Source organism: Gopherus evgoodei, chromosome 5 (assembly GCF_007399415.2).
Source record: "Gopherus evgoodei ecotype Sinaloan lineage chromosome 5, rGopEvg1_v1.p, whole genome shotgun sequence".
NCBI classification, from domain to species: domain Eukaryota; kingdom Metazoa; phylum Chordata; order Testudines; family Testudinidae; genus Gopherus; species Gopherus evgoodei.
This window is the reverse complement of record NC_044326.1, coordinates 23,419,938-23,434,781: the sequence shown is the minus strand read 5'-3', so window position 1 is coordinate 23,434,781 and position 14,844 is coordinate 23,419,938. Positions and strand designations below refer to the sequence as shown.

At 42.4% G+C, this 14,844-nt stretch overlaps 1 protein-coding gene across 9 annotated transcripts in view; it reads right to left on the bottom strand.

Annotated features, from left to right (window-relative positions):
* Positions 1-14,844, bottom strand: part of ABLIM2 (actin binding LIM protein family member 2) — a 241,224-nt gene that overhangs the window by 76,445 nt on the left and 149,935 nt on the right. For all 9 annotated transcript variants that reach the window (XM_030564068.1, XM_030564061.1, XM_030564064.1 and 6 more), the window contains 2 exons: positions 11,614-11,701; positions 1,749-1,807 (listed from right to left, as the gene is read on the bottom strand). In XM_030564068.1, coding sequence (XP_030419928.1) covers positions 1,749-1,807; positions 11,614-11,701 — 147 coding nt within the window. The remainder of the gene's footprint in view (positions 1-1,748; positions 1,808-11,613; positions 11,702-14,844) is intronic.

Below are 14,844 nucleotides of genomic sequence, written 5' to 3'. Positions count from 1 at the left end.
CATAGAAACTAACTATTCTTTTAAAACTATCACCCTGATGCTCTCCTTCATTTACTAGAATGTCAATCAATTGCCACATCCCACCCAGTCACCTTCACAAGCTGTGCTAAAGATCCACCACTACCCTTTACAAAATTCCATCCTTCTTTTTTGTTTCTCTTACATAAAAAGGCGCTGGTAAATTAAAACAAAAAGTAAATGAGAGATAATTAGTGCTGAACAGCTTTTTGGTCAGGTTCTGTATTTCTTACTGAAGCAAAACTCCCCTGACTTTTATAAGGTTTACGCATGGAAAGCCTCTTTCACTCTGCTCAAGATTAGGGGCTCTTGCATAGCACTTGAGAGATGTCTGGCTAATGTGTCAGTCTTTAAACAATGTCCCAAGAGGGTGTTTTCTGTGCGTTAGGGGGAAGCCCAGCTAGCACCAGGCCAGCACAACGTCTACAGTCCTTCTTTTAAAGAGGAAAAAAGAGTTAACTACATAGGAACATCTGACTGGAATGACATTCTGTGTAAGCGAGTCCAGTTCCTTGCTATCACAGGTGCCCCCATCATATAATCCTGTTCCTAAATTTATCCATCTCTACATTTTCAAAATGTTGCATGGAGTTTTAGTCCAGCAACTTCCATTAATGAACTGAGAGTAAAATGCTGTGCAAGTCTGAAAATGTAGGCTATACTGTTATGCTGAATCAATAGCACTTATACCACCTAAAATACTCAGTTGTCAAAAAAGGTCATTTGGAAATATTTTTTCTTTTGTTTTCTACTCTGAAATACCACTTGCTATTGACTGAAATTTATGAGGCAAAAGGTTAATTGGTACTTTACATTTTAAACACTCATTTGAGTTCAGAGCTCTCCAAAAATGATGGATCAGAGCAATCATTTATCCCTCCTAAATACATGGGACCGTGACCTTTTAGGATAAAGCCGAAAATAATGTTTTTCAAAGCTGTACTTCAGTCAGAGATGTAATTGCTAACACATCAGATATGTAAGCATCTCCTTTCATAGTTGCTGCCCCGAATTCTGTCCTGTCCTGTCCCATGCATTTGGCATATAACTTTTCTCATGCCAAATCAAAATTCTTTCAAACAAGACCACCACTTGATGCATCTAGAGAAAACAATCCAAACGACCCCACATTTGACCTCACTCCATTAGCAAGACGGTAGTGTCTCAGTCCCACTAGTTGAGACAGACCATGTCCCTAATTATTGATTAATTTTTCATTTTCCAGAGTCAGCTCATCCATCAACCATCCTTGTAATTATTAAGATTCCCAGAACTCCTCCTTCTTTCCACTACACACAGAGAGAGAAATCATCCCCTTTCTACCACACAAATCATCTTAGTTAGTATTTATTTAATATCGGAGGTTATATTAGGTTGAGTAAGTATGGCAGCTCTAAAAATAGCAAAAAAACAAAAAGGTGCTACAAAGAGATTTTTAGGAAAGGAAAATATAGCGGATTCCAATGATGTTTTATATATAGCCATCTAGCCGATGAACTAATCTTTCATTACATCCTAATCTAATGACAGAGCCTTTTTTCATATACTTCAGGCCAAGAATTTCCTTAAAGGATAGTTTTAATCACTGACTAGCTAAAATACAGACTCTAAATTACTACTGCACCAACTGTATTGTCAGTTAAAGTTACTGCGGTTAACTATCTCAGTGGCCAGTAGAATAGTAAGACAACATAATAAATTAAAACAGGATTAAAAGATGCTTCATTTACCTTGTTCTTTTCTTCAGTCTTGGCTGCCTGTCTACAGGCTGGATGCCAAATGGAAGTACCTGAAAATAAAAGCCAGCACTCTGGTGAATTCTGTCCTATAAAATGCAGCTTTCAGTGTGAAGGGCAGAACACTGATCTCCAGTAATCATAGAAACCGGGGTGAAATCCTGGCCTCACTGAAGTCAGTGAGAGTTTTGCCATTAACTTCAACAGGGCTAGGATTTCACCCATGGTTTCTAAAATATGACAATTTTGGGATACTCAGAAACCTTTAAATAGACTTAGCTGTTTTTTTAATTCTTTGAAAACTCTTTAAGCTGTAACAACCTCCTACTCATCAAAACAAACAAAAAACTCTATGTCCCTCATTATCTTTGGAATAATATACATATTTTGGTCTAGATTCTTAATTGGCATAAAATGCCATGGTTCTATAGATTTATGCTGATTTACATTAGCTGATAATCTGGCCTGCTATCTTAAGTGCTCATTAAATTAACAATCATCTTGCATTCCCTATTTATAAGTGGGACATAAGTTAAATACTACCACATTAAATTAATTCAGGGAGATTGCATAAGGCAGTGATACTCAGACCTCAGTGGTTCAGAGGCCAAATTATCAATCAATATTACTTAAAAGAGCCAGAGTAGTGTGAATTCATTATTTCATTTACTATAATACTATTAATATTTAAACAGTATGGCGGAACATATTTAGTTTTTATATATATATATACACACACACACACGCATATATTCTCACAGCAAACAAGTTAATTTCGTGCACACTGAGAACATGAATTAATAAAATAATAAAACATCCTGATTGGTTAATAATTAAATCACATAGTGTTTTAATATCATGTGTTGCAAAGAGCTGCAGGAGACACATTGAACATCAAAGCTGCAGGAACATCATTGAACTCGCAAGCTGCAGTTTGAGTATCACAGGTATAGGGCAAAGAGAACAAGAAACAAACATAGAATGAAGCAAGCCTAGAAATATAATACATTAAACCAGAAGGCTATGGTACAGTAAACATTAGAAAAAAAACAACACAAAGTAGTCTTCCTTTGGAACACATTAGCAATCAAGCTTCAAAGAAGAGCATAGTTCTACCTTGAGAATTTAAATTTAAAAACAATGTCCATGAAGTTAACACAAGATGCTAGACTGCTATGGTCTTTTTCTTGTAGTTAAATAAGCGTGTGTGCTTTTCTCTGAGCAATAACTAAACTAGCAATATAACATAATCAAAAAGAAAAATGGAAAAGCTTCGTCTGCAGAGAACAGGAGAATGGACCATTTGAACCAGAGCAATTTGCTTGATATATACTGTCATAACCTATTCCCAGATATGGACCTTAGTGTCCAAAATATGGGGGTTAGCATGAAAACCTCCAAGCTTAGTTACCAGCTTGGACCTGGTAAAGCTGCCACAACCCAAAAAATTAGAGTGTTTTGGGGCACTCTGGTCCCCCCAAAAACCTTCCCTGGGGACCCCAAGACCCAAATTCCTTGAGTCTCACAACAAAGGGGAATAAACCATTTCCCTTCCCTTCTCCCTTCCAGGTGTTCCCTCCCTGGGTTCCTGGAGAGACATACAGAAGTAAGCTCCGTGAATCTAAACAGAGGGATTCCACCCTCTCTATTTCCAGTCCTGGAAACAGAAGTACTTCCCTCTTCACCCAGAGGGTATGCAAAGTCAGGCTAGTAAATCTAACACACACAGATTTCCCCCTGACTTCTTCCTCCCACCAATTCCCTGGTGAGCACAGACTCAATTCCCTGGAGTTCCCCACTAAAGAAAAACTCCAACAGGTCTTAAAAAGAAAGCTTTATATAAAAAGAAAGAAAAAATACATAAAAATGGTCTCTCTGTATTAAGGTGACAAATACAGGGTCAATTGCTTAAAAGAAATATGAATAAACAGCCTTATTCAAAAAGAATACAATTCAAACACTCCAGCAACTATACCCATGTAAATACAAAAGAAAACAATAGAAACCTATGGTCTTCCTATCTTTGTACTTACAACTTGGAAACAGAAGATTAGAAAGCAAGAGACAGAAATCCTCTCATAGCCGAGAGAGAGACAGGCACAAGACCAGAACAAAGGACTCACACACAAACTTCCCTCCACCCAGATTTGAAAATGTCTTGTTTCCTGATTGGTCCTCTGGTCAGATGTTTCAGCTTACTCCTTTCCAGGTGAAAGAGACATTAACCCTTAGCTATCTGTTTATGACACGCCCCCCAAATTGCAGACAGTGGGGAAGCTCACTGGCGACGATTTCCTCCTAGAACTTTAAAATAACCAGATTAATACAACACATGCACCTTTACATATACCACTAAGTATATAACTAACAGACTTCTACATTTTAAGAACACTTTTTAACTACTGGATTCTGGGAAACTCTGACGGGAGAGTGCATCCGCTACTTTGTTAGAAGCTCCTGAGATGTGCTGAATTTCAAAATCAAAATCTTGCAGAGCTAAACTCCAACGAAGAAGTTTCTTGTTGTTGCCCTTGGCAGTATGAAGCCACTTTAGTGCAGCATGGTCAGTTTGTAGCTGGAACCGCCGTCCCCAAACATATGGGCGTAGCTTTTCCAGGGCGTACACAATGGCGTAGCATTCCTTTTTACTGACTGACCAGTGACTTTCCCTGTCAGACAGTTTCTTGCTGAGAAACACGACAGGATGGAAGCTGTGATTCATTGCTTCCTGCATGAGAACTGCTCCTATACCGCGCTCAGATGCATCCATGGTTACTAGGAATGGCTTGTTCAAGTCCGGGGCCCTGAGCACAGGGTCAGACATGAGCGTTGCCTTAAGTTGGGTAAAGGCCTTTTGACACTCATCAGTCCACTTTACTGCATTCGGCTGGGTCTTTTTGGTCAGGTCGGTCAGTGGGGCAGCGATTTGGCTGTACTGTGGTACAAATTGCCTGTAGTACCCGGCCAAGCCTAAGAAGGATTGGACCTGTTTCTTTGACTTTGGGACAGGCCACTTTTGGATAGCATCCACCTTGGCCTGTAGGGGGTTTATGGTTCCTCGACCTACCTGGTGTCCCAGGCAAGTCAATCTGTTTTGGCCTATTTGACACTTTTTGGCCTTAACAGTTAGTCCAGCCTGCCTGATGCACTCAAAGACCTTTTCCAGGTGTAGTAGGTGTTCGGGCCAGGAGTCTGAAAAAATGGCCACATCATCGAAGTAGGCAACTGCATATTCTCCCAGTCCTGCTAGTAGACCATCTACCAGCCTCTGGAAGGTGGCGGGTGCATTTCGAAGGCCGAAAGGAAGGACATTAAATTCATACACCCCCGCATGGGTGACGAATGCTGACCTTTCCTTGGCAGGTTCATCTAGCGGTACTTGCCAGTACCCCTCGGTTAAGTCTATTGTAGAGATGAACTGAGCATGTCCCAAATTCTCCAATAGCTCATCAGTGCGTGGCATTGGATAGTTGTCCGGACGAGTTACCGCATTTAGCTTACGGTAGTCCACGCAAAAGCGTATTTCCCCATCTGGTTTGGGTACCAGAACCACTGGAGATGCCCATGCACTGGTAGATGAGCGGATTATACCCATCTGTAGCATGTTCTGGATCTCCCGTTCTATAGCAGCTTGGGCATGAGGAGACACCCGGTAGGGTGGGGTTCTAATGGGATGAGCATTACCTGTGTCAATGGAGTGGTATGCCCGTTCAGTCCGTCCTGGGGTGGCTGAGAACAATGGGGCGAAGCTAGTGCACAGCTCCTTGATTTGTCGCCACTGCAGACATTCCAGGGTGGTTGAGAGGTTCACCTCTTCCACGCCACCGTCTTTTTTCCCGTCGTAGTAGACACCGTCAGGCCACTCAGCATCATCTCCCCGGACTGTAAACTGACAAACCTGTAAGTCTCTGGAATAGAAAGGCTTGAGAGAATTAACATGGTACACTCTGGGCTTTAGTGAGGAATTGGGAAATGCTATGAGGTAGTTCACAGTTCCCAGGTGCTCTTGGACCGTGAATGGCCCTTCCCATGATGCTTCCATCTTATGGGCCTGTTGCGCCTTCAAGACCATAACCTGATCTCCTACTTTGAAGGAACGTTCTCTGGTATGTCTGTCATACTCTTCCTGAGCATCCTTTAGGTTTTCTCTAGCAAGGGCTAAAGAGTGTCGGAGGGTGCTTTGTAGGTTGCTTACAAAATCCGGAATGTTAGTTCCTGGAGAAGGCGTAAACCCCTCCCATTGCTGCTTCACCAACTGTAATGGCCCCTTAACCTCGTGACCATACACAAGTTCAAACGGTGAAAACCCTAAACTGGGATGTGGTACAGCCCTGTAGGCAAACAGCAACTGCTGCAACACTAGGTCCCAATTATTGGAGTGTTCGTTGATGAATTTACGTATCATGGCCCCCAAAGTTCCATTAAACCTTTCCACCAGGCCATTGGTTTGATGGTGGTACGGGGTGGCAACCAAGTGGTTCACCCCATGAGTTTCCCACAGTTCTTTCATAGTCCCTGCCAGGAAATTAGATCCTGAATCTGTAAGGATGTCGGAGGGCCAACCTACCCTGGCAAAAATGTCTGTTAGGGCCAGGAACACAGTGTTAGCCCTGGTGTTGCCTAGAGCTACAGCTTCCGGCCATCGGGTAGCAAAGTCCACGAAAGTCAGTACGTAATGCTTTCCTCTGGGTGTCTTTTTTGGGAAAGAACCCAGAATATCCACAGCTACTCGCTGAAATGGGACCTCAATTATGGGAAGTGGCTGGAGAGGGGCCTTGACCTGGTCTTGGGGTTTTCCCACTCTTTGGCATACCTCACAATACCGGACATACTTGGCAACGTCCTTGCCCATCCCCTCCCAGTGGAAGGACTTCCCCAACCAGTCCTTGGTTCTGTTCACCCCAGCATGGCCACTGGGATGATCATGGGCTAAGCTTAAGAGCTTCCACCGGTACTTAGCTGGAACCGCCAACTGTTTTTGCGGCTGCCATTCTTCCCGGTGTTCACCAAAAAGAATCTCCTTGTATAAAAGTCCTTGGTCTATAACAAACCTGGATCGATTAGAAGAGCTGAGAGGCGGTGGGGTGCTCTGTGCCGCCGCCCACGCTTTGTGAAGGCTGTCATCTGCTTCCTGCTTAGTCTGGAACTGTTCCCTTGAGGTTGGGGTCACCAGTTCTTCCTCAGACTGGGGACTTGGGCTTGGTCCCTCTGGAAGCGATGTAGGTGATGGAGTTGTTTCCGTTGCTGGTGAACCGCTCTCCGCTGGTGCACCTGAGGGTATTTCAGGCTCCGGCTGAGCCTTTTGGGTATGGCTGTCTGTTGCTTCTGCCAGTTCTGGCTCGCTGGCGCCCACTGGCGTTGCGTTTGAAGATGTGGTTGCAATTGCTGGTGCTGGTTGCTGTTCCAGTTCCGGGCCTGGGACTCGAGGTGCTGTGGCTGTTTCAGTGGTTGGCATGGAATCCGGATCCACTACCTCTGTCTGGGTCTCTGGTAACACTGACGGGGCACCTGTGGACGGCTCAGGAACAGGAATGGGTCTGGAAGCTTGCCTGGTTTGGCTACATGTAACCATTCCCACTCTCTTGGCCCACTTCACCTGGTTGGCCAAGTCTTCCCCCAGTAGCATGGGGATGGGATAGTTGTCATAGACTGCAAAAGTCCACATTCCTGACCAGCCTTTGTACTGGACAGGTAGTTTAGCTGTAGGCAAGTCTACAGCTTGTCACTTTGGCCTTTGGGTTGATGAATTTGGGGTCTACGAAGGATTGGTGGATAGCTGACACTTGTGCCCCCGTGTCTCTCCATGCAGTAACATTCTTTCCGCCCACTCTCAAATTTTCCCTTTGCTCCAAGGGTATTTGAGAGGCATCTGGGCCTGGGGATCTTTGGTGTGATGGTGGTGTAATGAACTGCACTCGGTTGGCGGTCTTTGGGCAGTTGGCCTTGATATGTCCCAGTTCATTACACTTAAAGCATCTTCCATCTGACTGGTCACTGGGTCGAGGTGAGTTACTGGAAACTGGTGAGGTGGAAGAATAGTGTGTCTGTGGCTTTACTTGGATTGTAGGTGACGTTTTTGGCTGCCCTCGGTTGTAGGGTTTATGGTCGGTGTGCCCTCTGGGGTATTCGTTCACCTTGACAGTAGCTTTCTTGCTTTGTGCCACTTCCATCCATTTGGCTCCAATCTCCCCCGCCTCGGTGAGATTTTTGGGTTTTCCATCTTGTATGTACCGTGTTATGTCCTCAGGAACACCATCCAAGAACTGCTCCATTTGTATGAGGAGGTGCAGTTCTTCCAAGGATTTAACATTGTGTCCTGATATCCAGGCCTCATAATTTTTTCCAACGTAGTAGGCGTGTTTGGGAAATGACACCTCTGGTTTCCACTTTTGGGTTCTGAAACGCTGATGGGCATGATCCGGGGTTATCCCCAGTCTGTATCTGGCCTTGGTTTGAAAAAGTTTATAGTCGTTCATGTTCTCCTTAGGCATTTTAGCTGCCACCTCTGCTAAAGGTCCACTGAGCTGAGGCCTCAATTCTACCATGTACTGGTTTTGAGAGATGCTGTACCCAAGACAGGCTCTTTCAAAATTTTCCAAGAAGGCCTCAGTGTCATCACCTGCCTTGTAGGTGGGAAATTTTCTGTGAAGTGGAACCATAATTGGCGAAGGGTTGTTAGGATTGGCTGGGTTTTGTTGCTTAGCCTTTTCTAATTTCAGTTCATGTTTTCTCTGTTTTTCCCTCTCTTCACTTTCTTTTTGTTGTTTTTCCATTTCTTTTTGTTGTTTTTCCATGTCTCGGCAGTGGGCCGCCTCTTCTTCTTCTTGTTTTCTTCGGTGGGCCACCTCTTCTTCTTCTTGTTTCCTTCGGTGGGCCACCTCTTTTTCTTCTAGTTTTCTTTTGCGGGCTGCCTCTTTGGCTGCTTGTTCTTTTTTGTAGGCTGCCAGTTTGATGCTTTCTTCCTTTTCTTTCAGCTCCACCTCTTTTTGTCTTTTTTTCAGTTGTCGCCTGTGTTCAGTTTCTTTGATTTATTCTTCTGCCTCCCTTTTTTCCTTGGAAGTCATGGTTCCTGTTTTCTTCTGTTGGGGTGTGCTCTGGTGTTTATTGTCTGAACTGCAGGCTTTGTTGCCTCCTGGGGTCTGCCTAGCAACAGTGCCTTTTTTCCTTTCTTCCTCTAGCTAATCTTTTCAATGTAAAGTAAACCAGAAAAACCACTTTATTTGCATGTGTATTGTGCTGGTAATGACTCTCAATGGGAGTGCTATTGTCACAAAAGACCCTTAATAGCTCCTTAATGGTTCCTTGCTTAATATGCAAGCCAGAAACTGCAAGAGAGCGCAGAGAAAAAAAAATTCTCTCTGGTTCCCTTTAAAACCAAACCGTTTCTCTCTGCTTAAAAGCCCCTAGCAGAGAAAAGAAAAATATAATATTCCTACTGGCTTCTGGATTCTATCTATCCCACCTCTGCCACCATGTCATAACCTATTCCCCGATTTGGACCTTAGCATCCAAAATATGGGGGTTAGCATGAAAACCTCCAAGCTTAGTTACCAGCTTGGACCTGGTAAAGCTGCCACCACCCAAAAAATTAGAGTGTTTTGGGGCACTCTGGTCCCCCCAAAAACCTTCCCTGGGGACCCCAAGACCCAAATTCCTTGAGTCTCACAACAAAGGGGAATAAACCATTTCCCTTCCCTTCTCCCTTCCAGGTGTTCCCTCCCTGGGTTCCTGGAGAGATACACAGAAGTAAGCTCTGTGAATCTAAACAGAGGGATTCCACCTTCTCTATTTCCAGTCCTGGAAACAGAAGTACTTCCCTCTTCACCCAGAGGGTATGCAAAGTCAGGCTAGTAAATCTAACACACACAGATTTCCCCCTGACTTCTTCCTCCCACCAATTCCCTGGTGAGCACAGACTCAATTCCCTGGAGTTCCCCACTAAAGAAAAACTCCAACAGGTCTTAAAAAGAAAGCTTTATATAAAAAGAAAGAAAAAATACATAAAAATGGTCTCTCTGTATTAAGGTGACAAATACAGGGTCAATTGCTTAAAAGAAATATGAATGAACAGCCTTATTCAAAAAGAATACAATTCAAACACTCCAGCAACTATACCCATGTAAATACAAAAGAAAACAATAGAAACTTATGGTCTTCCTATCTTTGTACTTGCAACTTGGAAACAGAAGATTAGAAAGCAAGAGACAGAAATCCTCTCATAGCCTAGAGAGAGACAAGCACAAGACCAGAACAAAGGACTCACACACAAACTTCCCTCCACCCAGATTTGAAAAAGTCTTGTTTCCTGATTGGTCCTCTGGTCAGGTGTTTCAGGTCACTCCTTTCCAGGTGAAAGAGACATTAACCCTTAGCTATCTGTTTATGACATATACAAAAACAACAAATCACCTATACATCATCAAAAGGGTGCAAATGTTTCAATTAAATGGCAGTATGAGTGAGCTTCCTTACGGAAATAGGCCAAATTCAGTATCTCAAATAAGGATAATACGAAGTGCTGTTGTGTTACTTATGAAGAATCCTCTATTTTATAAACAGTAGCACAGTAATTGTAAAAAAAAAAAAATGTGCAGGGTCCAAGTCAATGACGTTTCCGAGACAGGACAATCTTGTGTCCCTATGCACCACATTTGGTCTGGAATATTTCACCTGAATTGGGCTACATTAAATTAATAATTTGGGAATAAGGTATCAGGGTTGATTTATATTTATGTTTCAAATACCAACAGCAGCAATGCTATTACAATAATGTGTCTTTCACAGAGTTTCTAGAAATGAAGATCATTGAAATATTGTTGAGAATGTATTTTTGTGGTATTCCAGGTTAATGAAAAGGAGTTGGCAAAGCTGTTCAGTGCTGTTTCATGAAGGGCGTTTTCAGAGGGAGTGCTGGGTATCTATAGAGGTGAAAATTACCATTTAAATAAGATAAACGTATATGCAACAAAGAGAAAGGGAGAGAGAAAGAGAAAATTAGCACAGAAAACCTAAGAGTCAAAAACAAAGAAAAATCTGAAAAGTCAAACATAACGTCAATATGTTCAGAATTTAGAGGTAAGCAGTGTAGAAATAACTATACTGAATATAGTAACTATATCAGTAACTGCAGAAAATAAGATGAGTCCAAAAGCAAAACTCTGAATTTTGGGAGTGTTTGAATCAGAACTCAGAACAAAAATTAGCAAATGTCCATCTTTTAATATCTTTATCATGGATGAAACTGAAACCTTGAATCCAGACACAACTGAACTTTGAGTGTTTGAAATCTAAATTCAAAATTTGTGGCGTGGGATCATCTCCAAGACGGGTTTTAGCATTGATTTGTTATTGGATTTCACAGATTCCTCCTACTGCTGAGCAAACTGGCTTGCCATTAACCAAGGAATCACAACATTCCCTGGCTTCTGTAGTGAGTAAAGCTATGGATCACACTGGCACTCAGTGAACTACTATAATTTGCTCTAAATCAATGTGACAATAGAATAGTGGCATTTGTGATTTTAAATAATGTAACAGCAAATCTTATGTAGGTAGTGTCTTATGTAGGTAGTGTCTTATGTAGGTAATTTTCTCTGTTTAAAGAATGAACACAAAGAATGATTTAAGTGTACTACTGATACTTGCAGGTTATAGAACAGAGCTAGGTAAAAACCATTCATCTTAGGTTAGTACATCAACTTGCTAGTTCCCTCTGCCCGTTTAGTTTCTCTTACTGTTTTGCCAAGAAAGAAAGGCCGTGCCCAGATGTTCATGCTAGAGGCGGTTGTCTTATAAATGCAGATATTGTTTTAATAAATACATTAAGGATCAATACTAATAAAAATTTTTGTTTGTTTACTTTGTAGATACATTTCTTCTCCTTCTGCAAACATCTGACTGCATCTGACACATCGTGCACAAGCTGGGTGATAATGTTTTTCTCCGGCCTGTTGGGGGGAAAAAAAGGTAAATATCAATAATGCTAACTCTAGACAGCACTGCAGCTTATTCAGCGATTACACCTTCAGATGTCATATTAAGCTTTTGAAGAAAATATTTTATTACGTTATTTTCTTTCAAACTGGAGATTGCCATCCCAATGGTGCCGTGGGCCCTGCACCGCTGCTGGAAGCAGCCAGCACCACGTCCCTGAGGCCCCTGGGGAAGGGGAGAGCAGAGGCTCCGTGCGCGGCCCTCACCTCCAGGCACCTCTCACTGCAGCTCCCATTGGCTGGGAACAGGGAGCTGCAGCCAGTGGGAGCTTCAGGAGAGATACCCGCAGAGGTGGGCAGAGCGTGGAGCCCTCTGCCCTCCCTCCCCTGTCACCAAGTTCCTGGGAGCACTGCGCCATGGGGCCAGGGCAGGCAGGGAGCCTGTCTCAGCACCACTTTATACCGCTGCCACCCTGGAGCTGCTCCAGATAAGCGGCGCCAGGCCAGAGCCTGCATCCTGAACCCTTCCTGCACCCCGCATTCCAACCCCCTCCCACAATTCCCCCATTTGCTCAGTTAATGTCTTCACAAAATAGCTAACAGAATGTAACAAACCATTAGGAAAGTTATAGATAATAAGACAGAAATTATCATAATTCCACTATATAAATCCATGGTCCATCCATACCCTGAATACTATGTGCAGTTCTGGTCACCCCATCTAAAAAAAAAATATCTTAGAACTGGAAAAGGTACAGAGAACAGCAACAAAATGATTTGGGATATGGAACAGCTTATGTATGAGGGGATATTAAGAAGACCGGGACTATTCAGTTTAGAAAAGAGATGACCAAAGGGGTATACGATAGAGCAGGGGTCTCAAACTCAAATGATCATGAGGGCCAGATGAGGACTAGTGCATTGGCCCGAGGGCCGCATCACTGATACCTCCTCCTCGCTGCCACTGGCCCCGCCCCCACTCCACTACTTCCATGAGGCCCCGTCCCTGTCCTGTCTCTTCTCCACCTCCTCCTCTAAGTGCGTGGCTCCCCGCTCCTCCCCCCACCCCCCTGGAAGTGCTAAGCACCACCAACAGCTGTTTGGTGGTGGGAAGCGCCTGGAGGTAGGCAGAAAAAAAAAGAACAGTAATATAGTATTAAAATATAGTATGCTATTAAAAGTCAATTTATTAACTTTTTTATTAACTTCTTTAACTGTAATGTGAAAAGTCAGTGCTAATTTTGACAGTCAGTTCATTTTTGGCCACTTAGCTGGCAGCGTTTTGCATCAACCAGAGCATCAATATTAGATTTGATATCCTGAGACAAAACCAATCTCAGTGTTGCTTTCAAATGTTCATCAGTGAGCCTTGACCTTAACACAGATTTGTTAATCTTCATGGAAGAGAAAAACTGTTCACATATATATGTACTTCCAAACATTGCTATTATCCTTGTGGAAGCAGAGAATAACATGGGAAATCTTTCTTGTGAAAGAAACCTGTAGAATTCTGGAATTCCAACATCTGTATAATTCTGCTTCAAAATGGTGTCACACTGAAGCTCCACTAACTCCATCTGCATTTCGTCTGCAACATAGTCAATTTCAACAGCAAATGGTGTGGAAAAAAGTTGAAAATGTGGTTCAAGTGCTTTGAAATCTTTAAACCGCACATCAAACTGTTTGTGTAAGTAGAAACGATCTCTTAATATTCTTTCAAAGATTTGGGTTCAACTTTTCTTAAGGAATTCAGAGTCGAGAAATGAACCAAATTGCCAGCAGTCAGCTGTTTCCCCCACAAAGTAAGCTTGACTTTGAATGACTTCACACTGTCATACATCTGTGTTATCACCTGTTTTCTACCCTGAAGTTTCAAGTTCAGTGCATTCAGGTGATCAGTTACATCTGTCAGAAAAGCAAGGCTGCAGATAAAAGTGGAATCAGAAAGCTGTGGAATCTCCTTGTTTTTCATTTTCATGAAGGAATCAATCTCCTCTCTAAGTGCAAAAAAAAGCTTCAGAACATTTCCACGACTCAGCCATCTAACTTGAGTGTGATACAAAAGTTCCCCATATTTGCTGTCCATACTTGCTAGAAAAGAAGTGAACTGTCTGTGGTTCCGCCCTCGTGCATGTATAAAATTAACAGTTTTTAAAACTACATCCATAACTTCCTTCATTTGTAGAGACTTTTAATACACAGGGTTCTTGGTACAAAATACAATGTATACTGGTGAAGCTAATTCCTGGAATATTGAGGCTGTTCAGTTTGATCTTCAATAATCCAACCACACCAATGTTTTCAGAGCACATTGATGGCGCACCATCCGTAACCAAAGATACGAGTTTGTTTCATGGCAGCGCTGCTTTTTCAATGCACTCTTCCAGTCCTTGAAATATGTCACATCCCATTGTGGTACTCTTCAGTGGCATTAAGTCTAGCAATTCTTCAGTTATATTCAAATTGCAACCCACACTTCTAAAGAACACTGCACACTGTGCAGTATCTAATACATCTGTACTCTCATCAAGAGCAATTGAAAATGCTTCGAAGTCTTTTGCCATTTGAATCAATTGTTTTTGCACATTATCAACTAAATCTGTTATCCTGCAGGGAACTGTATTGGCAGACAAGCTTATGCCTTCAAAAACTTTCTTCCTATCAGGACATAAAATTTCGCTGACCTTCATAAGACATTCTTTTACAAATAAGCCTTCTATAAAAGGTCGTGATGATTTAGCTATCATTTCGCTTATCACAAAACTTACTCTTACTGAATCTTTACTAGATTTGTTAATCCCTGAAAAGAAATTTATTTGCTTGGCAAATCCTGCTTTAAATTGCTGAATGTTTTCCTCTCAGATTTTTCCAGTGAATGCATCATATTTTTCAGGGTGCATTGTGTCACAGTGCCGACGCACATTATACTCCTTGGGAACAGCAATCGTTTGCTGACAAACAAGGCATTGAATTTTATCTTTTACCTCTGAGAAAAAATATAAATTCTCTCATTTGTCTTGAAAAACTCTCTTTTCTTCCATGAGTGTTTTTTTTTTTGACAAAGTCATTTCCAAGCGGTTTTAATAAAATATATACACTCAGTAAAGCCTCGCCACTGCACTGGGCTGCACCACCACTCCACTCCTGCTCTGCCTCTT